Raw genomic sequence first — 27,434 nt, 5'->3', positions numbered from 1 at the left:
ACGTGCCTGTAATCCCAGCTACTCAGGAGGCTGAAGCAGGAGAAATGCTTGAACCTGGGAGGCAGAGGTTGCAGTGAGCTGAGATCGCACCACTGCACTCCAACCTGGGTGACAGAGCGAGACTCCCTCTCAAAAAAACACAAAAAACAAACGAAAAACCATCACAAGGAGACATCACCTTATATTGCTCACCTTGGCTATAACGGCTTTTATTAAAAAGAGGAAAATGTTGGTGAAGATGCAGAGAAAAGAAAACCCTCGCATGCTGTTGATGGGAATGCAAATTAGTGTGGCCATTATGGAAAATGGTATGGAGGCTTCTAACAAAAAAATTAAAAATACAACTACTATATGATCTAGCAATCTTGCTATTGGGCATTTATCCAAAGGAACTGAAATCGATCCAGAATTCAGGAGATCACCTGCATCCCCACATTCACTGGAGCGTTACACACAAGGGCCAAGGAGAGAAATCAACTGAAGCGTCCAACGACCGATCCGCCTTCAGTGAGGAGCAAAGCCTGCCACGTGCTGGCCCGGAGCACATGACTCTACGGGAAATAAGCCAGCCACAGAGAGGAACGCTGCAAGACCTCGTCTGCACGTGGCATTTGTGGCGAACAGAAAGGTGACCACAGGGGCCGGGGAGGGAGGAGATGGGGAGACGTTGGTCAGAAGAGACAAAGCCTCAGATTGGAAGTAGATGTTTTGAGATCTACAGCACAGTGGGGTAACTATAGTCAATAAAAATGTAATGTACCTTTCAAAATAACTGAGTAAATTCTAAATATCTCATCATAAAAAATGAGGGGTAAGCAAGGTGAGAAATATATTAATCAGTTTGGTAAACATTCCCCGTTGTATGCGTATATCAAAGTATCACACTGTACTACATAAATGTTTATCATTTGTCCGTTAAAATAATATTTAAAAAATAAACTCAAGTCACAGTCTTTAGAACTGAGAGGCTCGGCCTTAGGGGAGGTCTGTCTTCTATACCTATGAAATCACTTGTGGCTTCCCTAGAATTCTATGCCATGACCACTGGTTTGCATAGTGAAGATTTCCAAATGCCCTGTTAATGTCTGTGCATTCACAGCTTTCTGCATAGCCTGAGACATCTGCAGGCAAAGTCACCTCACAGTTATATTGGCACATAGAGGGTGAAGCGGGAACGTCAGCCATTTCTTCTGAGAGCAGTTTTGGTTGCTCATCATGCTTGGTAATAAAACTGCGTTCACGGAGGGCCCCTCCCTATGTCCTAGAGGTGAGGCAGGGACAGGCAGGGGCTCTTTACTGGCATGTTCACGTCCTCGTCACCCACACAGGTTACAGTCACTGACACGTAAGTCCTCAGGGACCTCCCAGCATGACAAGTTCTGTTCTTCTGAGATGTCTCCACCCTGTTCTTCTGCTGTGCTTCCTGCCCTCTGAACACACAGAGTCCCCCTGAGATGCCCCCATCCCCATGCAGACCCCACCCTGTGCACAGCGAATCTGCAGCCTCTACTGGGGTGCAAGGGGCTCTCAGCCCAGGGGACTGTCCGGTCCTCCTGCAGGGGAGGAAAATTCTCCTCCTCTGCCATCGCTGACACAGCTTCCCAGCCACGTGCCCTTAGATTTCTGATCTGTTCCAAATGGACAGCTTACATCTCTATCACCACCAAAGGTGCTTACCTTTGTTATTTCAAAGGCTCTTAAACATGTGTTACGGTAAAACGTTTCATGGCTGAAATAAATGCCACCTCGGAATTTCTAAAAAATCTGCATCAGTGGTATTTGGAGCTATGCCCAGGGTTTCAGATAACAGGATGGCATTTCTGCCAACCAGAAAGCAGCACTCGAACTTGCTCAGGAAAACCACCTCTCACCTTCATCCAAATTATTTTCCTTTGCAAACCAACCTGGTGTGGAGGACACCAGGCTATACACTTAACATGGACAAATACAAATTGTTAAGGTGAAGAAAAGAAGAAAAATTGTTACAAATAACAATGATACATGTTCTGTGTCTGGTTATTGAAGCGGTCTCCATATGCTCGTGCCTACAAGTTCCTGCAAATCATCATTTCACTGTTGCTTAGAGACCTCAGAGAATGTCCAGAGAGCCTCTAACCACTGACATGAACATCGGCTGAAGAGGAGCTGCATAAACCCCTCACTAGATCCCAGGATGGGGGTTAACTAAGGCACGGAGAGATCACAGCTGTCACGCTTAGGGACTCCTCCAGACCTTTCCACTATTCTCAAGTACTGTGACGACCACGGGACTCAGGGCAATGTCTGAGGCACAAATGGCGTGCAAGTTGCAAATCTGGGGAAATGCATTCTCCCATAGTAGCTACCATAGTCATCCCCGCCCCTGCTGGAGGGGAGCTCTGCCGGACACACATACAGGGGAAGCCAAGCATGAACCTCCTGGCATTGTACATAGGAAATGAAAATAGCAATCATCTTTCCTGTTTCCAAATGGAATCCCATATTCTCTCCCTCCTCATCCAAGGGGCAGAGTTTGAAACGCAACCATATAACTGGCACAGACTCTGAAGAGATACCCATGATATGTTCCAAGAGGTGGCAGACGGTTTTCTTAAATATTGAATCCACAAACTTTCATGTCGGAGTAGCCACAAAGACAGCCGAAAGTTCCTTTGGAAATTCTTATCCTGGGCTACCAGTGATTGCTGCCTTTTAGAGCTAGAAGAGTCACCCACACGGTGTACTCATTAAAGATGTGCTGAAGGGGCCAGGCACAGTGGCTCATGCCTGTAATTCCAGTCCAGTGGGAGGCTAAGGCAGGGAGATCACCTGAGGTCAGGAGTTCAAGACCAGCCTGGCCAACATAACAAAACCCTGTCTCTATTAAAAAAATAAAAATTAGCCAGGCGTGGTGGTGCACACCTGTAATCCCTGCTACTCGGGAGGCTGAGGTAGGAGAATCACTTGAACCCTTGAGGTAGAGCTGAAGGGTGCCACTGAAATTGTGAGCTGAAATTGTGCCACTGCACTCAGGCCTGGGAGACAGAGTGACTCCATCTGAAAAAACAAAAAAGCAATGCACTGAAGGGAGCTGATGGGTTCAAGGAAGTGTCCACAGGCACATCACAGGTTCAGACCCAGTGGTCCCTCAGGGTGCATAGCGCTGGCTTACGCCCACAGGACTGGCCGTCCTGCAGGTAGCGGCAGCATGCCCTGCACTGCAGCCACTCTGCTTTACGTCTCTTAAAGTTACCGTAACTCTGCTGTACAGAGGAACAAACTATCCACAAGGACTACAACCTTATATTGATATGTAGAATAAACCAATAATAAAATTCTAAGTCCCTCAACCAACTGAAGAGACCTCTTCCCTCAGCCAAGGACATTCCAAAGTTAACCTGAAAAACCAGTTCAGCCATGAAGGGGAGGATGGGTCGGACGTGCCTTACACCCTTGTCCTCTGAAGCTCAGGTACAGCTGACCAGGCAATGGCATTAAACAGACTCTTTGTAGCAATAAGATACCAACATGACAAATTACAGGCCCTGAAAGAAATTAAAGTATTTTACCTCAAAATACATTGCTTTGACATAGTTTGAAATAGTCCTATAAAGCTCTCTCGTGGGGAAAATCTACATTCTGTAGAGAATCTCCTTCCCTTTTCTAGGTCCTCTTCCTGATCCAGGGGAGATGTAACTAAGAGTCTGGCACCTTTTTAAGTCTGATAAGAACCATTTACATCTATTCTCTCTGAAGCTACCTGGAGGCTTCATCCACATAATAAAAACCTTGGTCTCCACAATCCCTAATCCTAAGACACTGGTTTCTATTGATTCCAGGGCTTTAGATGAACTCTTTCAACCATCTGCCAATCAGACAATCTTAGACTCCACCTGTGACCTGGAAGGCCCCCAACTTCTGCTTCAAGCTGTCCTGCCTTTTTAGACCAAACCAACATATGTCTTACATGTATTGACTAATGTCTCAGGTCTCCCTAAAACGTATAAACCCAAACTGCAGCCTGACCACCTTGGCCCATATTCTCAGGACCTTCAAAAGGTGCAGCCTGACCACCTTGGCCCATGTTCTCAAGACCTTCAGAAGGTGCAGACCGACCACCTTAGTTCATGTTCTCAGGACCTTCAGAAGCTGTAGCCTGACCACCTTGGCCCATGTTCTCAGGACCTCGTGAAGCTGTGTCAGGGCCATGTCCTTAATTCTGGCAAAACACAATTCTAAATTGAGACCTAACTCAAATATTTTTTCATTTACAATGCACATTAATTTTTTTATATTGGATTAAACAATAATTATTATAGTAAGTTTAGTGGTTTAATTATAGAATAAGATCTGACGAGTCACAGGTCAACCTGGGACTGGGTGACGTGAAAACCGGAACAAAAGCAACATCCACCATCATTGAGAAAATGATAAATTAAAAAAACTATTATTTACCCCAATTCTAGTGCACATGACACCAAGGAACAGGATTCTCAAACATCCTTGCTTTACTGACCAAGACGCTACTGCTCCACATTTGACCCCAAAGCTGTGCTCCACCTCGGGGGCACCCATCCCAGCTGTGCGGGCCACTAGTGACCACACCCCTTATTGAGGCCACCAAAAGAAACCCAGTGTCTCAGAACAGCGAGGAGGCCTTCACCCTGCTGGGAGACTGCCACCATGAAAACCATGTCACCCAGTGAGACCAACCAAAGGGCACGCTCCTTACCTTCCTCGTGAGCGGCACCTCGATGGGCACAGGGACCACTTCCGCCAGCAGGCAGCCGTAGAAAGCCACCATGAAGGCGGCTGGGTCGTTGTTGGGGAACACCAGTGCTACCTGCAGGATAGGCAGAGCGGGGTCAGCGTTAATGTGGGATCCTGGCTTCCTAAGATGCCGCAGAGGAGCCTGGTTCTAGGTAAGAGGGCATGCCTCAGTGAAAATCAGGTGCCCTATGCATTTCAGGAAGCTGTGTTTTAGTAAGCATCACATGCCTTGCCTTTAATTCAGGTAGAAGACACACGTGAACAATCGTCTATGACACCGTCACCAGAGTACAACTGCCTTTTTCTGCATCCATACCCACACGTTTTCACACAGATGAAGTTATAGCCTACTGCTGCTCATTAAGCTTTGCAAATGCCTCCTTGTGTTTCTACAGAGTCTTCATAACTGTCACGGGACAGCTGTGCCATTCTTCACTAAGCTGTGCACAGGACTCAACTCAGATCCCATGTTAGTGTTTAGCTCTGGATCTCAGGCACAACTGTGGCCTCTCCACGCCTTAGTTTTCTTCTCTCAAAAGTGGGAAAGATGATAGAGCCTGTCTTTATGTTTGGTAAAGGTCAAACGAGAGAATGTAGAGAGCTCAGTGGGATGCCTGACACACGTGTGAACTGGTGGACACTAAGTGACTGGCACTGGGCTTGGCAGCACGGTCAGTCACCTGATGCCTGACACACGTGTGAATTGGTGGACACTAAGTGACTGGCACCGGGCCTGGCAGCACGGTCAGTCACCTGATGCCTGACACACGTGTGAATTGGTGGACATTAAGTGACTGGCACTGGGCCTGGCAGCATGGTCACCTGATGCCGCACACATGCACGTGTTGTGGCCCTGCCCTGGCAGCAAAGTCTTCCCTGTGTAGCTGCCTGTATGTGATACCAACTCATCCTGCCTAGCTCAGCTTCTCTTAGGAACCAAGTTCCTAAGAGTAGATTTGTCGCAGAGTTCTAAAAGTGTGGTTAATGTAAATTATCATCAGGTAATATTGGTACCTAATAGATAGTATGATTTTTTTTTTTTTTAAGAAACAAATTCTCACTCTATTGCCCAGACTGGAATACAGTGGCACAATCATAGCTCACTGCAGCCTTGAACTTCTGGGCTGAAGTGATCCTCCTGCCTCAGCCTCCTGAGTAGCTGGGACTATAGGTGGGCACTACCACAACCAGCTGATTTTTAAAAAAATATTTTTAGATGGGGTCTTGCTATGTTGCCCAAGCTGGCCTCTAACTCCTGGCCTCAAGCAGTTCTCTTGCCTTGGCCCCCTCAAAGTGTTGGGATTACAGATGTGAGCCAGTGTGCCTGGCCAATATGATTTCTAAATGTTTTCTGATAGTCCTTAACAGTATGGTGTGTCCTGAGGAAGAACAATTTTCCTTCAATGATAGAGTTTTAACAGACAACCCTATTTCTGGATTCCCACGATGTCCAGCAGAACTCTGCTTCTATTTTAACACAGGTTACTGGTAGCTTTAGTGTTATTCTTCCTTATAGACAAGTTTGGTATGTTTTCATCAGCACATGAACCCTATGATTTAGTACATATGCACCATTTTTGAGATGGAGTCTTGCTCTGTCACCCAGGCTGCAATACACTGATGCAATCTCAGCTCACTGCAACCTCCGCCTCCCAGGTTCAAGCGATTCTCCTGCCTCAGCCTTCCAAGTAGCCAGGATTACAGGCGTGTGCCACCATATCCAGCCAATTTTTAAATATTTTTTGTAGAGACAGAGTTTTACCATGTTGGTCAGGCTGGTCTCGAACTCCTGACCTCAGGTGATCTGCCTGCCTTGACCACCCAAAATGCTGGAATCACAAGTATGAGCCACCACGTCAGCCCTCATTCTTGAACTGAAACAACTTTTTATTAAAAATGTCCTAACTGTAACTAATTTCATTGTGAACAGCTTTAGACAAACATCCTGATAATCTCTGTATCTAAGCAAGCAGGCTGACGTGAAAGGATCCAGATGGTCGTTGAGAGGGGACAGGCCGTGCTGGAAAGACAGAGATGCAGGAAACTGGCAGACACAAAATCAAGTTCTGGATTCTATGAATATTTCCTTTCTGTGTGGCATTTCTACAGTCCACTACAATCTGCTAGTAAGAGTTAGAAAAGGAATGAAATGATTTGCACATCTATGCAGATAAGCCACAACCAACTCTTTCTTAAAACTACCTAGCCAGAGCCGAATCATCTAGACTGGAATTGTAATGGAGAAAGAGTAACTCATGCAGAGCTGAGTTTATACTAGTCATGAGTGTCATCCGATGGACTGCGAGCTGATGGCATGTTTTTCAGATCTTGACAAACAGTATTCAGTTAAATATAAGATTTCCACATTACCACTGCTTCTTCCCCTAAGGCAGACCAAAAAATACCAGGAAACTAAGTTAGACAATTCAGAAGATGTTGAAGTTCCATCCAAAATTGATGGTTGCACACATTCATAAAGAATTGCACGTGTTCAATTCCGACTCGTTATTCTTCCCAGAATACCAGCTCTGCAGGTACAGTCTTCACCAAGAGCACACAGCTGAGCTGGAGAGGATACCTGTCATCCCCACAGCCAGACCGCGGACAGCCCTCTCCCGAGAAGCATCTTGAGTCTGGCTCCTCTCCCGGCTCCTGGCACCTCTGCTCAAAGAAGTTCTTCCTTACCAAGGGTTTAACATTCTCACTGGTTTATCACTATTCAGAGTTAATGCTGAAAATTCCATATTATAGACCACTGCAGAGTTGTAATGAAATGTGAAAAGTTGACAAAGCAGAATTTAAAATTGTACATTATTGTGTGGATGCGACAATATAAGTAATGGAGAAAAAAGGGTCAAATACGTAAAGGCTCTTTTGGCATCAAAACTGAGAATTATTTTGCAATTTGTTTTAGGAAAAAGAAGTTTGTACTTACATCATTTTTGTTAGGCATTCCTTCAATATGCGAATCAGTCACAAATCCTGTTTTACTGGTACCCCCATAGTGATCCCAAAACAATACTGTACGAATGCAAAGATGCTTGATTTTTGTCAACCCACATGGTTTCTGTCCACTCAATCCTCTGTGTGCTTCTCTGATACCTGACTGCAACTGATGATTCACAGAGGAGGCATCAGCCAGTCAGGAGACACAAGCCCAGCCTCCTCAGCGGAGCGAGGGACTCCCAGCTTCCTCCCAACTGCCCCCCAGGGCTCTGCACACAGCCGGCCCCACTGTCCAGGCAAATGCTTCAGCACCTTCCACACTACTTCCTGGTACCTGCCCAAGAGCTATAGGCTCATCTTTTTTGAGAGGCCTTCTCAGATACTCTTTCGTAAGAAAAATTTTAGAAAAGTAGCCCCTTTTTCTAAAGGGGCTGACCCACCAATCTAAATCAATCCCTGCCCAAAAAAGCCTTTTTATGTATTTCATTCAAACTGTGCTCCTGTATCCCTACGGACATCTTAGAGGAACACAGGAGTTTATTTTGTAATTATTGTTACACTGAAACTTTAAGAATCTGGAGGCCACCCTAAAGAATTTTTTAAAAAACTATTAAGACTATGAACCACATTGCAGATAAAGGAAATATTCCATGACACTTACCATTTCATTGTTGTGGCAACACAACATTTATGGTTCTAACAATTTTTACATGCAGAAGTCACTAGCATTAAGTACAATCACACTGTTGTACGACCACCCTCACCAGCCGTCTCTCAAACCTTATCTTCCCAAGCCGAAACTCTATCCCTATTAAACATCACTTTGCATTCCCCTCCCCCAGACCCTAGCACTACCCTTCTACTTTCTTTCTCTACAGTCTGACTACTCTAGGCACCTCAGAAAACCACCCTTGCAAAAACTGTAACTGCAGAAGTTATGACAGTGAAAGGGATCAGACCTAACCGACTCCATCTTGCTTCTAACCTTTAAGCTGTCCTTGTTCATTCCTGGGTATAGGCCAAATTAACCTCGGGAAGGAATTCAGTTTATGGTTTGACTCTGAAACAACACTGATAATAGCCCTTTCCCAAAAAGGCTCCCTTCTTGCCAGGGGACCAGTCAGCCTTTGCAGGACTAACAAATTAGCTACGAGACTAGAAATTACCATTTGGGGTCATAAAGCCTCTGGCTCCAACAGTCTGACCCTCCCAAATCGCTTCTGGAGATAACATCACTATTATAAAACCTAAGATCGGGGCTTGAGATAATTTGCAGACCTTATACTTGATGGAGTAGCTGACAGGTCACCTGGTTCACCCAGTTCAGTGATGCTACCCAGGAAAAACTCGCTTAGACCTCCTATGATTCCATCTCCAACCTGACCAGTCAGCACTCCCCACTTCCTACCAAGCTATCCTTAAAAACTCTGATCTGATCCTCGAAGGCTTGGGGATCAAACTCCTGTCCCTCGCACAGCCAGCTCTGCGTTAATTACTCCTTCTCCATTGCAATTCCCAGCTAGATAAAGTGGCTCTGGCTAGGCAGCGGGCAAGGTGAACCCGCTGGGCAGTTAGGCTCCTATAAGTGAATCACGCAATACTTGCTTTGTGCCTGGCTTATGTTACCAGTCATAGCTTTTTCAAGGCTCATCCATGTAGCATGTGCCAGAATGTCCTCCCTTCTAAAGGGAAATCCACGTCCTGTTCCATGTATTTGGGGTTGCTTCTACCGTTTGGTTTTCTGAGTAGGCTGCTGAGTCTGAGTGTTCTAGTATCTCTTCTAGAACTTGTTTTCAATCCTTCTGGGTACATACCCAGAAGGAGAATTGCTGGATCAAATGGTAATTCTATGTTTAATTTTTTGAGGGACTGTCATAATGTTTTTCAGAGAGGCTGCACCATGTTACATTTTCACCAGCAACACACAAGGGTTCCAATCCCCCACATCCTTGCCAACACGTGCCCTTTTCTGTGGTTTGGTAATTGCCATCCATCTTGGTGTCAAGTGGCATTTCACTGAGGTTTTGGTTTGCATTTTCCTGATCAGCGATGCTGAGTAGCTTTTCATGTGTTTATCGGCCATTGGCAAATCTTCTTGGAGAAACGTGTATTCAAGTCTCTGGCCCGTTTAAACATTTTTATTGTTTCTTTCGGTGGTGGTAGCGAGTTGTAGGAATTCTTTAAATATTCTGGATATTAATCTGTTGGAAAATAATTTGCAAACGTTTTCTCCCATTCTGCCTTTTCACTCTCTTGATAGTGCTCTTTGATGTACAAACATTTTTAATTTAAACAAAGTTCAATTTATTTTTTCTTTTGTTGCCTGTGCTTTTGGTGTCATATCCAAGAAACTGTTACCAAATCCAGCGTCATGAGGTATTTTCTCCATATTTTCTGAGGCATTTTATGTTTTCTTCCAAGTTTTGGTTTCGGCTCTTCCATTTTACGTTTTTTTTTCCAAGTTTTGGTTTTAGCTCTTACATTTGGTCCATTTTGAATGATTTTTTTTTACACATGACATCAGGTAAATGTCTGACTTCATTCTCTTGTAGGTGGATATCCAATTTTCCCAGCACTGTGCTTCGGAAAGACTGCCCGTTCCCCACTGAATATCTTTGCACCCTGCTGGATATCACTTGTCCATATACATGAGAGTTTATCTCTAGGCTCTTCATTCTGTTCCCTTGGTTTATATGTCTGTCACTAAGCCAGTACCACACTGTTGTGATTATTACAGCTTTGCAGTCAATTTTGTCATCAGGAAATATGACACCTACAATTTACTTTTAAAAATTAAAGGCCAAACGTGTTCAATAAAAAATGGGAAGAATCCCAGTCCACCAGTCTCCTGGAGCTGCTGCAATCTGTGGAACATGCCCCACAGCAGACTCATGCCTTTGTAGTACTGCTGAAGTCATCAAAGCTCGTGCTCTTGTTTATGGAGCTCTAAATGATGTATTTATGTAACTCACTTGGAGTCCTTTAGGCAGGATAACCTAATCTTGGGGCATCTAAAGCACATTAAGAGGCTCTACATGCCAATGCAAGAAAACCAGGTTCTAAACCAAGCCCCACGTCTAGACTGGGGTATAAAGCGTGGACAAGACCACGACCTGCTCAGGATGTAACATCAGAAAGGAGACACTATTAATAGTATCTGCCCTGTGTACCTTACCAGGCCGCAGGTAAGAATAAAAATTTGCTTTCCAATGGAGAGTGGTGGCGGCAGCGCTGAACTCTGGAATTATTAAACAGTAGGCACCTTCTCCACACGGGACTGTGTGTTTTCTGGATCCAGCAATTTACATTGCACTTACCCTGTCTCCAGGCCGCACCATGGGTTCCTGCTTTGTGCCTAGTTTGTGCAGAATGCTGTAAGCGACCTTCATACTTCTCGTCCACAGCTTGCCTATGAATACAAATCACAGACAAGTGTGCATGTTAAATCACACAAGAGCACTGCTCCAAACCCACGTCTAGGACATGCATCCGTTCTGCTTCCTGCGTATCATGGTCTGCAACTGACCTGAACCAAGGACAGCTGAGCAAAGGGGCAACTGGTAGGCGAGAGCTGAAACTGAGTGAAAGCAGAAAAGCAGCAGGGGTTCTAAAGACGAAACTTCAGGAGAGAATGAAAATAACAAGTGAAAACCAAGCACTGGCCTGTCTTCTGATCTGTCTGTGACGGGGTGGGAGGTGCCCACAGGGCACGCACCATCAGAGCGCTGGGATCCGCCCAGCTGAGATGGCACTGCCAGGGAACGGAAGGGCCCTGAGAACCCTCTTCCTGCAGGTCAAAGATTCAACTCATCCCGAGTCCCTGGAGTAAAAGCACTGACTCCAACTCTGACAGTCAGAGCTGCCTGGACACTGGAACAAGGCCCGCACAAAACAAATCACCTCTCCGTGTGTGAAGTGCCTGCAGCAAAGCCACTGAAAAAGCCAATTATCAGTACAGAAACCATGGGTAAGGGTGTCAGGAGGAAGTCCTGGGGGGTCCCCGCAACAACGTCACTGCCACGTCACGCATGGTGACACGTCCCTCATCCACAGCCGGTCCCACGTGAGTGTGATGAAGACAGAGCAAAAAACAGCCTCGAGAGGCTCGCTCCAAACAGCCTCTTTCCTTCCCCAAGTCCTGCGTTTCTCACCTTCAAACTTTCCTAACCTCAGGGGTTTAGGGTTTTTAAACACAAATCCTTGGATTCAGATAATGGTAAATATTTGAAATTATTTAAAATTTCTGAACTCTACGAACATTACCACAAAGCAAGATTAAAAACAAACACTAGAAAAAGGGCCTGGCTCTGAAGAACCCACCTCCTTCACATCCCGGCCTCAGCTTTATCAGGTCAGGTAAGCAGTCAGAGATCAAACAATGACTTTAAAGCCTAAAGTGAGTTCTTCAATACACCATGGCCTTTTACAACCCAGTCTCAGGACTGCATCTGTGAGAGCATTTCAGTAGTCAAGGTGTCAGGAGACATAATAATAGGGTAATAAAGGTAATAGCAATCTTAACTATTTTCTGTTTCAATGCAATCACTGTTTTAATCTTTCCCTATTTTAAATGTAAACACTAAATCAAAGATTTTGTCTGTAACAATGCAAATTTCAAAACTCTCAATTTATTTCATATCAGAATGAGAGCTCCTCCGATTAGTGTTGTTATTTGTCTACCACAGAATTTATCTCCTTACTAATGGGAGAGCAAAGAGAATGATTATCTCTGATGGCTCTAGTTCCTAGAACAGTTCCTGTTCATAGTGCGTGCTTCGCAAATGTTTCATTTTTCTAATATCACAGGCGAGCTATAATGAAGTACAAAGTTACAGTGTACATTCTAGCATATTCCTGAGCACTTCACTGCTAGACACACACTTTTATTCATGTTCCCTCCCCCACATCTTCTTTAACTTCTCATCCTTAACACCGTGGGCAGTCTTCAAGACTGGCAGCTTTACAGTCATCTGGAATTCCATTTGAGGATTTTCTTTTCCTGAAAACCATCACTGGCTCATTAGATGTAACTCAGGAGTATTTTTCCCCCAACAAAAACAGTTATTTTGTGGCTTTAGATTTCTTTAATGTGAACAAGATTAGGGAACTATTATAGTTGGGTAAACAATTACAATCAATTCATTGCAATTGAAAGAAAATGTGTTATTACTGAATAAATCAATTACACTCAATTAGCACCATTATAGTTTGTGAAAGTTTCAACTCCATTCTCAGCTAAGAGTCTTGAAATCCCAAGTTCACACAGAAGCTAGTTTACAATAAAGAGTTTGAAAAGGCTAAAACACATGTAAACTTTTGGCAAAATTCTTGAAATATAGTTGGTATTTTTATACTTCTCAAAGAGAAAAGTCACAACGTTAAGCTGCTGATATAAAGATACAGCAGCTCTTAACTGATGCATAAAGGAGATGTGTGTGATGTAAGCACTGTTGTATTAGATATTAATTATAATTTCCCTTGGCTTTGAGTGAGGAACATGCAACTGTACAGTGTGTGTCACTGCTGAGGAGCGAGGCAGTGAGTGATGACGGGCTGAACCAGAGCAAGCCTGGGTACAAGGTGGGAGCTTGAGAGACACCCTCAACCATGTGAAACGCAGAAAGGCCATAGAAAGGTGGCTGGGTGCTCTGCTAGTTCAACCATATAGATTTCTTGAAACATCTGGAGCAAAAGTAAACCTTAAATAAATAAAACATAAAAAGGGAGATGAACACGAGCATCTGCTTGGTAGAGAAAGCAAAATGAACTCTTAAGTCTCTCCCAAAAACCACAGAGGTAGCAGAGGAAGAAAGTACTGAAGAGCTTCTGCGAGGTAGGACATGCTAAAAGGTATTAACTGCACAGCATGACTTACTCTTATTAAGATCATGTAATGCCACATGTAGTCTAAAGTGGAAACCAGAATTATAGATGTTTTACAAGTTTATTCACTTGTGGTTCACTTTCATTAGCCACCTATACCTTCTATTGATGATCCTAAGTTTTATCAGCTGGGAATTCTGCTACCCCGGCGCTTCACAGAAAGCTAGATTTGGGGGTTGAGGGAAACAGCAAGACTTTAGATAGGGCAGCCCTTTAGTTATACCAAATTACTCAGTATTAGAACAATTCTCATTTGATGAGCTTGCTTCTGAGTCTTCTTAGCAACAGCCAATCATTCGTTCATCTACATTAGTGCTTCTGCATAGATGGCACTTTCCACCATGTTCACTGCGTATTCATCCAATAAGCTGTAATCTAACATCTGGGAACGTGTTCCTTTCTTATATTCCTTTAACAAGTAAAAACCAAGATCAACCCACAGCCTGCAATTAATATGGATAATTAAAATACAACAAAATATAGATGATTTAAAAGCAGGAGTTAAAATACACTGGTTGTGGGCATGAGTTCTGATGAATCCAACTTTACATGTATAATATTCAGTCTGTGTCTTTCATCTCCAATTCATCCTAACCTTGCAGGAAAGGGAAAGACACCAACACTACTCCGCTGTTCAACGCGAGGGGCAATATTTCTGATCAAGATCACGAGCCCCGTAAGAACTGTGTCTCATTCATTTTCGATTTCCCAAACCTCAGTGCCGTGACAATGAATAGTGCATGCTTAACACATCCAAGAGAACATCTGTTACTTCTCAGAGTGAATGCAAGCACCCGTGAACACACGGCTGCTCCTGGAATTCCCCGCATACAGATGGGGAGACCCTGGTGGCCATCAGCTGTCACACAGCAGCGACTCCAAGTACACAATTAGCTCCTGGACCAAATTTGGCCAGAGATGAGGGTCACACAGAAAAGTCTTTCATCCTTTTGACCCAAAAAAAAACCTGTTTCTGAGAGCGTAATTTAAAAAATAAAGTTTATGCTCCATCATGGAAGACACACACTATCCATTTAAAACTACTCATTGAAGCCATAAAAGCAAATGGGGCTACGAAACACATGCTCCTAAACCCAACATGCTCCCAAACCCAGTGATGCACCTCCAAACCCAAAGATGTGCTTCCAAACCCAGTGATGCACCTCCAAACCCAAAGATGTGCTCCTAAACCCAAAGATGTGCTTCTAAACCCAGAGAGATGCTCCCAAACCCAATGATGTGCTCCTAAACCCAGTGATGAGCTCCCAAACCCAATGATGAGCTCCCAAACCCAATGTGCTCCCAAGCCCAAATCCCACATCTGCTGTGAAAGGCATGCATCTACAGCTGCTGCCTCCTGGAGCTCCCCCTGCAAAAGGCTAGGCTCTATGAGGTTCCATGATTCAATACAGCATCTGGCTCTGACTTCCATGGCTAATGTATAAATCAATTCCTTTCCTACCTGCAATCAAAAAAGTGTTATTACCACAAAATCTAAAGTTAAAAACAAAATCTGCAACTGACAACAGCTGGAGCCACGTCAGCAGGTGCCAAGAGCCTGGAATCGAAATAGCTATGTTTAAAATCTCAACTGTCAACATAAATCTCACACATGCAGACATAATGTGAACCATTTTAGTCTTTCAGTTATTTTCTTATCTTTTACAAATTCCAATTAATTTTTTAGAGATGGGGTCTTGCTCTGTCACTGAGGCTGGAGGGCAGTGATGCGATCATAGCTCACTGCAGCCTTGAACTCCCGGGCTCAAGTGATCCTCCTGCCTCAGCTCCCCCGCAGCTGGAAATACAGGCGTGAGCTACCCTGCCAGCCTTTCAGTTACTAAGCTAGTTTCTTTGCAAAGCTGAGGCAGAAAGTGAGAAAAGGGTCTGACGATCTGCTTCTCCATGGCCTCTTACCCACAGAAGAAAGAGAAACGCATTTCTCTGCTACTGTCTACCATGTGCCAACAGTTTACAGCCTGTATTGATTGTACTGGAGACTTAAGAAAAAGGCTTCTCTGTCCTTCTGAAAAAGTCCTCTGGAAACAAATTTTGTTTCTTCTGATACATATCAGAAAGTTTAGATATACATTTTTCTAACCAGCAATCTAGTTGAAAGCTTAGCATTTCAATAAACCACGTATGTATTTAAGAAGATCTAACATCTTATTAGAGTTATGGTCACTGCTTTAAGCAATCATTTCTGGTGTTAACCAAAAAAAAAAACTTAACAAATACTTCTTATACTGAAATAATTTTCCTAAAATGTTTCTTTAGATTCCATTTATTTCTGTGCAAGAAACATAAGGCAGCACAAAAATCAATCAGCCACCCAAAATAAAGGACACTGAGTTTCAAGTGTTTGGGAGTGGCTACCCAAGGGGATGGGCAAAGGACAGAGGGTGAGCCTCTGGGATTACCGTTAAGTGAGGATGTAGAGGCACGGGGATAGACAAAGGACAGAGGGTGAGCCTCCTGGATTACCTTAAGTGAGGATGTAAATGGACAAGGATGGATAAAGAACAGGGTGAGCCTCTGGGATTACCGTAAGTGAGTATATAGAGGGACAGGAATGGACAAAGGACAGAGGGTGAGCCTCGGGGATTACCGTTAAGTGAGGATGTAGAGGGAGGGGATGGGAAAAGGGCAGAACGTGAGCCTCCGGGATTACCATAAGTGAGGATGTAGAGGGACAGGGATGGACAAAGGACAGAGGGTGAGCCTCGGGGTTTACCATAAGTGAGGATGTAGACGCACGGGGATGGGCAAAGGACAGAGGGTGAGCCTCGGGGATTACCGTAAGTGAGGATGCAGAGAGACAGGAATGGACAAAGGACAGAGGGTGAGCCTCGGGGATTACCATAAGTGAGGATGTAGAGGGACAGGGATGGACAAAGGACAGAGGGTGAGCCTCGGGGATTACCATAAGTGAGGATGTAGAGAGACAGGGATGGACAAAGGACAGAGGGTGAGCCTCGGGGATTACCGTAAGTGAGGATGTAGAGAGACAGGGATGGACAAAGGACAGAGGGTGAGCCTCGGGGATTACCGTAAGTGAGGATGTAGAGGCACGGGGATGGACAAAGGACAGAGGGTGAGCCTCTCGGATTACTGTAAGTGAGGATGTAGAGGGAAGGGATAGGGAAAGGGCAGAGGGTGAGACTCCGGGATTACCATAAGTGAAGATGTAGAGAGACAGAGATGGGCAAAGGACAGGGAGTGAGCCTCCAGATTACCGTAGGTGAGGACCTAGAGGCATGGGGATGGACAAAGGACAGAGGTTGAGCCTCCGGGATTACCGTAAGTGAGGATGCAGACGGACAGGGATGGACAAAGGACAGAGGGTGAACCTTGGGGATTACCGTAAGTTAGGATGTAGAGGGGCTTCCCGTTGGTGTCCATGGTGGTCAGGCAGGGGGCCTTGGGTGAGATGGTGCCCCACCTCTGCAGTGCGGCCTCCAGCGATGGCGGCCAGTTCGTGACCACACCCAGCTGCTCTCCACGCATGGCCAGCATCTGGGCCCCCTCCGGCTTTGGTTGGTTTGGATCTGGTTGTTGAACTAAATCATTTGAATACAAGGGGTTACAAGAGAAATGCATCCACATTAGCATGGCTACTTTTTATTCTTCATAAAGAAGCCACGAGATTTATATTTAAGGTGCACATGTATTAGCCGACAGAAAAGCATGCTTATCTAGAATTGCGGTCTATACACTGGCATCGTGGATGCTGGTAAAAAAATCAATTCTTGTAATTTCCAGGATAGCATGTGGATAGGACACTTCGGTGGACCTGGACACATCTCCAAACTGACAGCAAGTGGAACACTGCGAACCACATTGTGCCAAAAGCCTGGCATTAAACAGCCATGATGTGCTCCCATCACTACTTTTTCCATGATAAACTAGTGATTTTGCAACCCAAATTGCTTAAATTTGCTAAATTATGTTTTGTCCTTAAAGACTAAACAGTAAATTTCTTTTCGGAGGCAGGATCTCTCTCTTTTGTCTTAGCTGGAATGCAGTGGCATGATCACAGTTCCCTGCAATCTCAACCTCCCAGGCTCAGGTTAATGACCTCAGCCTCCCAAGAAGCTAGGACTACAGGTGTGCACCACCATGCCCAGCTACTTTTACCACTGTGCCCAGCTACTTTTACCACCATGCTCAGCTATTTTTAGATTTTTTTTTTGGTAGAGAGAGGTTTTGCCCAGGCTGTTCTCAAACTCCTGGGCTCAAGTAATCCACTCATCTTGGTCTCTGACAGTGCTGGGATTACAGGTGTGAGCCACCGCACCTGGCCTGAGCTGTACTTTCAAATCTGCTACAACTACTCTGAATAACAGAAGCGTGGAGCGAGTATGTTCCCAAGTAAAACTAAATCCAGTGTGTCGTAGTTAAATACCACCTGCCCAATCCATGAGAGAGGGAAGAATGGAAATTATCACTCCCACTTCTGGAACAGGTTCATCTCTCACTTTATGACTAACAAGAAAATCAGTCATTTTTACTTGTGGTTTAACACATAAGATAATAAGGAGCTGAAGTTTGCTATAACGAGTGATTATTTTATTTGTTTCAACTTTAAGTTGTTTGTGTAGAAAGACCCAGAAGCATTCAGAGGCAAAGCCAGCAGCTCTGGCGTCTGTAAGGAGAGGCAGGAGGAGGAGGGGAGGAGACAGCCCTTCAAACACATTCAGAGTGCCTGTTTTGCTGAGAGCAAAGGATTTCCCCAGTTTACTTGCTTTTCTGTATTTTTATACTTTTCTTGTATTTCTATTCTCTTACAGAGTTCTTAAGAACAGACCTGACCTGTGTCACCGAAGAAAATCACATTATGCAGAGGACAACTAACAAACAGGTAAGAGATCTGCCGCCACTGCGGCCACCCAGGAACATCACCTCCTCCCAACCTGGGTTCCTGTCATCCCGTGAAGGCCAATGGGACTGCTCTTAAAAAGTAAAAGAGCCTTGTAGAAAAAGTGTCATTGTTTATGGGACCACAGGAGCATCTGAAAGAAACGTGTGGGGAAGAGTTCTCTCACCTTCCAATAATTCTTCAAAGTCATCGACAAAGAATTCTCGTAAAGGTGGTCGTTTCGGTCGTTTGAGGGTATTGACAAGCTGCTGGATTTTTGCCGACACCCGGCTACTTACTGGTACTCCTGAAAAATGGGGAAGGGGAAGCAATCATCACAGCTTGAACAAGCACCCACAGTACCACAGCCCCATCCCCAGTGCAGCTGCAACAGGCTGGAATCCTTCTAGACGCGATCCCGGGAGGGGCCGGAGGTGAAGCTGCTGCACAGTAGCCCTGCAGCTATGCAGGAGACAGGACGGAGATGCATGGGACCCAAATGTCCACCATGCTCCAGGATGTGCTGCTCTGCTGGTCACAGTGGGAAGAGCCTCAGGACCACACATGCTTGACCTCAGCTCTGATTCTCAGGACAGAATTTGCCATCTGCAGAAGGCAGACTCTCCTCATTCCCACTGCCCCAGGCCCCACTTCTCAACAGGGTGAGACTGCCAGTGGAGCAGTAAGTCCTTCCCTGAGTCTGTCTCTACAGAGACCACCAGCATTTAGCCTCACAGAGGCATGAGAACATCAGGACAGTGAGTCACATCTGGGAACCCCCAGCATCCCCACAGCCCAGGGTTCAGGTTCCAGAACCAACACGCCCAAGCCCTGTCTTCTAATAAAGGCTGAGCTCCTCACACGAGTTCCAAACCCACGCTCAGCCCACACATAGGCAATGCATTCTAAAGCACAGAAGTTAAAGTCTCTAAACTCAAATTTTTGTGTAACAGAATACTAGCACATACCTATCCAATGTGCTGAGAAAATCCCCATTTTATAATACTGTGCTTATTAGTTACAATGATGAATGCTGTATCATTTTGAAAATCAACTAAATGAACTAATAAAAAAAAAGTTTTCAAATTTCAAGATGAATAAATCAAATAAATGAACAAGACAGAGGACCAAGACATTGATGCCCCAACCAGATCAAAAGCGTCCTCCCCAGGGACACACTGCCAGTTGGCAAGACCTAGAAAGCCATCACCCAGAGCTATGGGCTTGGATGGGATGGGGTGGCGGTAGGGAGGGTGGAGGGCTCTGTAGGTGCAGCCGGCAGGACCTGAGAAACCATCACACGGAGCTGCGGGCTTGGACGTTGCAGGGGGCTCTGCTGGCACGGCTGGTAGGTCTTTCCCCTCACCCTAGGCAGAGCCCTTGTTTTCCCCTGCAGAGGACCATAAAAAACAGACTTCAGCCAGGCTCGGTGGCTCATGCCTGTAATCCCAGCACTTTGGGAGGCCAAGGTGGGCGGATCAGCTGAGGTCAGGAGATCGAGACCAGACTGGCCAACATGGCGAAATCTATTAAAAATTAGCTGAACATGGCGGCAGGTGCCTGTAATCCCAGCTATTCAGGAGGCTGATGCAGGAAAACCACTTGAACCCGGGAGGCAGAGGGTGCAGTGAGCCAAAATCGCGTCACTGCACTCCAGCCTGGGTGACAGAGTAGTATTCCATCTCAAAGCAAAAAAACAGACTTCCAACATTTGGAGGAACAGAACAGAATTCAAGGAAATTTTTTCTATCAAGAATTTTTAACAGATAGTCTCAAAATGCTCTATGGGCACTTTCAGAATTGAGACATTAAATATTTCATATCTCTGAAAATACAGAAAAACACACAATACAGAATTCTCAACATCTAACCATAGTATTTTCCCATTAAATAGCCCAATTAATTTGGTTCAATGAATCAGAGACCATTCTACGATGCCAGTGATCCTCGAGCTTAATTTGGCAGAATTGCCTTGGGGGCCCCCTAACTTCCAGCTCATGACATCTGGGGTGTGGCCCAGAATCACCGTGCCAGCAAGTGCCCCCTGGGATTCTGGTGTGGGAGGCTGCGACACACAGACCACACAACACACGATGCAGGATTTACCTGGAGAACAAAGGCAAAGGTGACAGATTTGAAAGATGACACAGTTATTAAAATGACCACGACGAGATAACAAAAATGGCCAATTTAGTAAAGACTGAATTGATTAGAGAACTAAAGCAAATGATGACACTGAAACGCCTTCCAGGAAAAGTCATTGCACTAACTGGACACTTGCAAAGGCACAGCCGGGCTCTGCCTCATGTGAGAACGCAGCAATGCACCTGTCAGAGGTCGGATAGGCCTCCTCCCTGTCCGCCTGCGCCTGTCAGAGGTCAGAAAGGCCTCCCTGTCCACCTGTACCTATTGGGGCTCAGACAGGCCTCCTTGTCCACCTGCACCTGCCGGGACTCGGATAGGCCTCCCTGTCACCCTGCGCCTGTCAGAGCTCAGATAGGCCTCCCTGTCACCCTGCGCCCATTGGAGCTTTGATAGGCCTCCCTGTCCACCTGCGAGACCCGTGCACCACAAGGTGGCACACCAAGGTGGCTCCACGCAGCTTCTCACAAGGGCATTGTATTTCACTGCTAGGCTCCACTCTGACTTTTATGACCCCAGGAAGGACTAAGACTTATATAGAATAGTGGCTGGGTGATGCGAACAGCCATTGTAATTAGAACATACCGAGACCAGGTCACGAGGAAGGATAAAGAACCCCTCAGCCACAGCCTGCTACCAAATCACTGATATCTCTGTCCAACATGGATAAAAAAGACCCTCTTTCTTTGGAAGTCTAAAGCGACATATCGGCCCATCTCACAATTACTTTGCTGTACATTTCACTTCATCTGGCTCTTCTAAGTAACTGTTCACAGTCTTAAGACCTGTACTATAATTTCTCAATTGCTGAACCACCATTATTCAGCAGCTAAAACATCAACATCTTATAAAATTTCTTTTTCTTTTCATGACTAAATTCCTACATTTACATTTTTCCTGCAAGGAGTAACATTTGGCTCACTTGGAGAATATTCACATTTCTGTGGCTAGGCGACCTTCCATGACAGGTTGCTGAAAGATCTGATTTATTGGCTTTATCAGAACTGATTGCTCCCCAGGAAGAAACACACCCAGTCACAGGCACAGAAACGGACACTGGCACCAGCACTTTGCCAGAAAGAAACACATGTCTGCTTTGACACGCACCATCCCCGGTCTCCATGAGCTCAGCGTTGCCGTACTTGGGTGCTGTCCGGGACCCCGTGGAGCCCTGCGGTCTCTCCACCTGTATTGAGTGCTCTGAGGTGTACGTGGTTACGTCAGGAGGTGCAGAATGATTTTCTGTAAAGAAGCAAGCACATCATGAGATTTTCTGGTGGTTGTCAAGTTTTCTCTGAAGGCTGAGCAAGCCACAGCCTAGGAAGAGACCAGAGCACAGGTGCTCACTCTGTGTGTGCCATGAGCTGCCAAAGCCACTCTCAGCCACGTCCGCCACACCATCCAGCACAAAGGGGGACGTGGCATAACTCATGTTGCCACAAATGGAGCAGAGCTCAGTCCAACCTCCGACATCATTTCCTATGGGGAGCCCGTCACCTCAGTAGCATTTTAACTAAAGTAACGTTAGACAGCCAATGGCAGGGCCTCAGGAACCCTGTGTTTGTTCCCCGAAGGGTCCTATTTCCTATCTGCCACAGGCAACACAGCTGAGGGCTTACTCACGCTTTGAAGCCAGGAGCCTTGATTGGAAACCCAGCTCCAGAAACTTCTGGGAATTTGGGGAAGTCCCTTAAGTTCTCCATGCCTCAGTTTCTTCATCCATCAAATGGGAACAGTAATGGCCATGACCATGTAGGGTAGTGGGGTGGATTAAGTGAGTTAACATGTGTAAAGGTCACAGGATTTTCTTCATAAAAGGGGAGACATTAAGAACTATTATTTTATTGTTTGTCTTAGTACAAACAATACTAGTCATTCAGAAAACCACATTTACACCCTAATGTGTACTAAGGGCTGCATTAGGCCAATGAGCACGTGGGGCTCTTTGCCTTACAGCATCCCCCGAAGATAAAGCTGAGCCTTAGATGGCTAAGTGCGGAAAAGCAAGCTTTTCTATTTAACGAAGGAAGCGTTGAGGAAGATGTGCCAGGCAGCCCATCCGTGACGCTCACCACACCTAGAATCTTGATGACGGGCACCCATGCGGGTCTTGATTCTGAATCCTCCTCTTACAGAAGCTTTTTGGGAACACCTGCCACTTGTCCCATGTGACAGAAGCGTGGTATTTTGTGCTCCTGAAAGTGGTGCTGATCGCCAAAAGCCTTTCTTCACCGGACGCTGCCTGTGTCAGCACCAGCCCAGAGGCCATCTAGATGGCGAAATTAACAGAACGAACAAAAACAGGACACGGAAAATTGAGGCACAAAAGAGGCTGTGAAAGGTGGATCCTTTATGATCTGAGAACAGAGCAGGGAAGGTAAGGGGGCAAGCTGCCTGGGCACCGCATCAGCCCCTCCTCACGGAGGGTGTTAATCTGGGTTCACAAGTAGATTTGGCAAGGCCACGAACTTGGAACCTGTGACTAAGCAGAAAAGAATCATCAGTCTCACTAAGGAGCAGGCCTGCCACACTGTCCATCAGTGTGATGTTCCGCCTGGGAGGCAGGCAGACCCAGGCCCAGCTTCCTGCAGAAGCAACTCACACTCTCAGTCCTCAGTGCTGACTTGGATGGCAGCATTTGGAGTCCTCCTCTCAGCTCTAAGGTGTAAAAGCACTGCACACAGCTTCTAGATGGACAGTGGGTAGCGGTAGAAAGAGAAAGCTGGAATGGTATCTCCTAACTTATGCCAAATTGGCTTGACTGTTAAGATACATGTGAGATATCCTACTTAATTGCTGGCATAATTAAATTGGTAGAAAAAATTCACTAAGGACTACTTGAGATTTTGCTTCAAAGACATGTAAAGCGTGGCCAGCTCTGTGAGCCTCTGTGACCTGGACTCAAGCCCTGGGCTTTTCTCCCCTCTGACAAAAACAACCTCTGCAGTCTCCACTTCCATCCCTTGCCGGGGGGATCGGCCAATGTGACTCAGTTGTTTACTGTGCCCTGGACTCCTTAAAACACTCATGTGCATGCACATGCACGCGCGCGCACATACACACATGCACAGGCACACACACACGCACATCACACACACGCACAGGCACACATGCACACACACGCACAGGCACACACATGCACAGGCACACGCGCACGCGCACACACACAGGCACACACACACAGGCACACACACACAGGCATACACACGCACAGGCACACACGCACACAGGCACAGGCACACATGCACATGCACAGGCACACACACATGCACAGGCATGCACACACAGGCACACACGCACACACACACGCATGCACAGGCACACGCACATGCACACACACACAGGCACACACGCACAGGCACATACGCACACGCACAGGGACACGCACAGTCACGCGCACAGGCACACACGCACAGGCACATGCACATGCACAGGCACACATGCACAGGCACACACGCACATGCACAGGCACACACGCACACACACGCACAGGCACACGCACAGGCACACATGCACACACACACACGCACAGGCACGCACACACATGCACAGGCACACACGCACACACACGCACAGGCGCACACACGCGCACACACATGCACACGCACACACGCACATGCACACACAGACACACGCACAGGCACACACGCACACGCACACGCACACGCACACACATGCACAGGCACACACACGCACACAGGCACACGCACAGGCACACATGCACAGGCACACACGCACAGGGACACACAGACGCACAGGCACACACACGCACAGGCACACATTTTCTTGTTTGTAGGCTTCTATGATCTCAAAAGGTCAAATGCAAATCTGACTTTTTACTTCTTTTGTTTTGCCACAGAAAGTATTTTCTTTTCTCGTCGTTTATTTTGCCACTGCTTGCTTTCCAAAAAAATTTCATAGTTATAGAAAATTTCCAGATATGCTAGGAGGATCATCTTTGTGCCAAATTAGAACTTACTGAAATGTTATACACCCAAGAGTTACATTTAGGGCACACTGAGCCTTGATGTTCATGAGTCATGAATCCTGCATGGTTTGGATAAATTACTTCTTTGTGCTAAAATTTCCATCATTATTGCAAGGATAAACCCACTGAGAGAGGCCCAAGTGCAGTGATTAATTTGTTCAAAAATATGTGTTTTCTTGGTAAAATTCTGAGCATTTCCTTAAAAATGAATACAATCAGATGATACAAATGCTTCCAAGTGGCAGAGGTGGCGTCTGGCCTCTCAGTTCAGATGCCAGATAAAAATGGCAAAGCCGCGGCCACTATCCTGGGATCCAACATATATATGGAATTTTATTATGGAAAGTCACACATTTCCGTTCAATTTTTAACTTCCTGGGATTTCAAGTAGAGGTTATTAATTCACAGAAATCAGTGTATGTTCCCGAAAATGTGTCAAACTGAAGTGCAGTAACAGTACTTTGCATTTGAGTATTACTTTGCAAACTTTTAAAGAGTATTTCTATTTTCTCCTTTATACTCCCAACAGTTCTGAGAGAGAAAAAAGAAATCATTTTTCTCATTTTTCACTAAAAACTTAAAGCAGGAGAAGTGACTTCAAGATCCCAGCAGCAGTTATTGGGAAAAGTGAGACTAGACCCAGCTCTCCTGACCACAAACTCATGATCCAGACAGAAAACGGCTGATACTTTAACTCTTGATGAGCGCTGGAGGGGCTGAGACCCAAGTCAATCCGAAACACCTCTGGGCATCGAAGAGTCAGTGACCTAGAGTGAATGTTATGGGGTTCTGGGGTATGTGTGGGCAATTTAATCACTCATGACGCTCACTTGTTTCCCTCTGCATTTTTCAGAGAGCAGACTTTCCTGTGATAGCTGAGATACCGGGAGGGTCTGAGCCTGTGGCTCACACTCCATTATAGGCAACATGGTACGCAGCATCTCCTGTTGCTGCTTTAAGGAGAGGCACCCCCAAACCCCATTCAACCCAACTCATGTACTTTATGAAAAACATTTACTACTGAACCACTCAAAGGCAGAGCGATGCGAAGTTCATCACTGCTCACTCATGCGCTGGCTATTCCTTTAATAATTCTCACTTCACTTCTTTTCCACAGCATCTTCAAATGTCATAGGGCAGAGGCCCTAACTGCTTTTTCCAACACAGAGGATCTCCCTTGTCATGGAACCTACACACATAGCAGTGTGATGTGCCCAAGAAATCTGAACACCTGTGACAGACAGCAGTGTCAGTCGGTCATGATTAAAGTCCCATCTCCTTAAATGACTCCCACAGTCAGGACAAGTCCACTTTAAAACCCTGTCCTATTGATCAGCACTGTTAAAGGTTCACTTAAGAGTAAGTGAGAAGAAAACACATGAGCGGATATGGCTGCAGGTCTCTCCAGGAACAAGAGTGGATTTGTTGATGAACAGAAGACCCCTGGAATCGAAGCTGTGGGAGGGACCTGGGTGTGAGAAGCAGTAAAGCACCTTCCAGAAACAATCAGATCAAAGCACCCCAGGGGCCAGAGGGGCTCTGCCCTTCCACAGAGGGATTCCACAGGGATGACGCAGGCAGAGGAGAACACGCACACAGAAAGGCATTGAGCCAACAGGCATGGAAAGACACTGGAAGCGTGCTCACCTATGTGGGTCTGGGCCATGACGTCTGCCAGCCTGTGGGCGGCCCCGCTGCCCCCGCTCTGCGTGGAGGACGAGGAGGTGGTGGATGTGGTGGAGCCGTGGATGGCCTGGCTGATCCAGTGCTCCATGTTGATGCTGCCTTGGCTGGAGGTGGGGGTGCCCTGGGAGTCCCCCTGCACTGAGCCTTCATCTTCTGAGCCAGAAGAGGTATCTGTGTAAGAAGAAAGGCCATTTGCTATATATTGCAGCAAAAACATGTACCACAATTTCGGTCCCTCTCCAAACACAGATCAACTTCACGTAAGTCTGAACAGTTGTTCAATGACTTTTTGCTGTAGACTCTCTTGAGAAGTTAAACCACTTTTCAAATAATGAACCATTTCTTTTGGAGTAATGAATTTTTCATCCAAAACACCTTAAAGAAACATACTGTAAGATGCTTATTTTGACAGTGTAATCTCAGACAAAGGCCCACTTACCCATTTCCTATACACAACAGTTTCGGAAGAAACCAAGTGTTTTCTTGTGTCACCCACAAAGTGAGAGCACGAGGGCCACATTTCCCCAGGGATGCTGAGGCCTGTGCTGCTCTCCTGAGTTTCACAGTGTGACTATGTTTAGTCCTGAGATGTTCTTCTGAGCACTAATTTATTTCTAAGTCAGTGTGTGTTAGATACCAATGCAGCTCCTTAAGGATGGAGACGCTGATGCCAATAGCAGGAGAGAAAGCAGAAGGTGCCCACGTGGAGTGGCCGCGCCAACCTCCCTTTCCTCCAGTGACACAACAAACCATCACGTTTTACACTCAAACGAAATCTATTCACTTTTACAGCATTCGTTTCTTGTACATTCTCATTATTTATTGATTTTTCTATCTGTACAAATTGGATATCTTGGATTGTGATAAATCAACTTTTTCACTGTAATTTATGAGCATATTTTTAATTTAATACATTTTCATGCAGTATCAAGGGTTTTGAGAATGAATTATTGGTATATTTGTTATTTAAACTTCAATGTAAGAATGACATTCAGAATCCTTCCTACAGGTGAGTTATGGGAGATGCCAGCTCAGGTGAACAGTTCCAGAGCATCGGATGAGAGGAGTCGTCATGGCAAATAATCTTAAGACACAGGTTTGTTTTTCAAAAGACCATAACTGCAAACAATATTCACACTTATTATTATCACTGCCACGTGACTTAGGCTGTCTAGAAATTTT

General features: G+C 45.7%; 1 protein-coding gene across 5 annotated transcripts in view; it reads right to left on the bottom strand.

Annotated features, from left to right (window-relative positions):
- DIP2C (disco interacting protein 2 homolog C) overlaps positions 1-27,434 on the bottom strand; it is a 387,558-nt gene that overhangs the window by 115,874 nt on the left and 244,250 nt on the right. For all 5 annotated transcript variants that reach the window (XM_010349712.3, XM_074405140.1, XM_074405141.1 and 2 more), the window contains 6 exons: positions 26,214-26,423; positions 21,686-21,820; positions 18,624-18,743; positions 16,941-17,138; positions 11,013-11,104; positions 4,712-4,822 (listed from right to left, as the gene is read on the bottom strand). In XM_010349712.3, the coding sequence (XP_010348014.2) occupies positions 4,712-4,822; positions 11,013-11,104; positions 16,941-17,138; positions 18,624-18,743; positions 21,686-21,820; positions 26,214-26,423 (866 nt within the window). The remainder of the gene's footprint in view (positions 1-4,711; positions 4,823-11,012; positions 11,105-16,940; positions 17,139-18,623; positions 18,744-21,685; positions 21,821-26,213; positions 26,424-27,434) is intronic.

Source organism: Saimiri boliviensis, chromosome 8, assembly GCF_048565385.1.
Source record: "Saimiri boliviensis isolate mSaiBol1 chromosome 8, mSaiBol1.pri, whole genome shotgun sequence".
NCBI classification, from domain to species: domain Eukaryota; kingdom Metazoa; phylum Chordata; class Mammalia; order Primates; family Cebidae; genus Saimiri; species Saimiri boliviensis.
The sequence above is the reverse complement of the archived record's forward strand: the minus strand, read 5'-3'. Positions and strand labels throughout refer to the sequence as shown.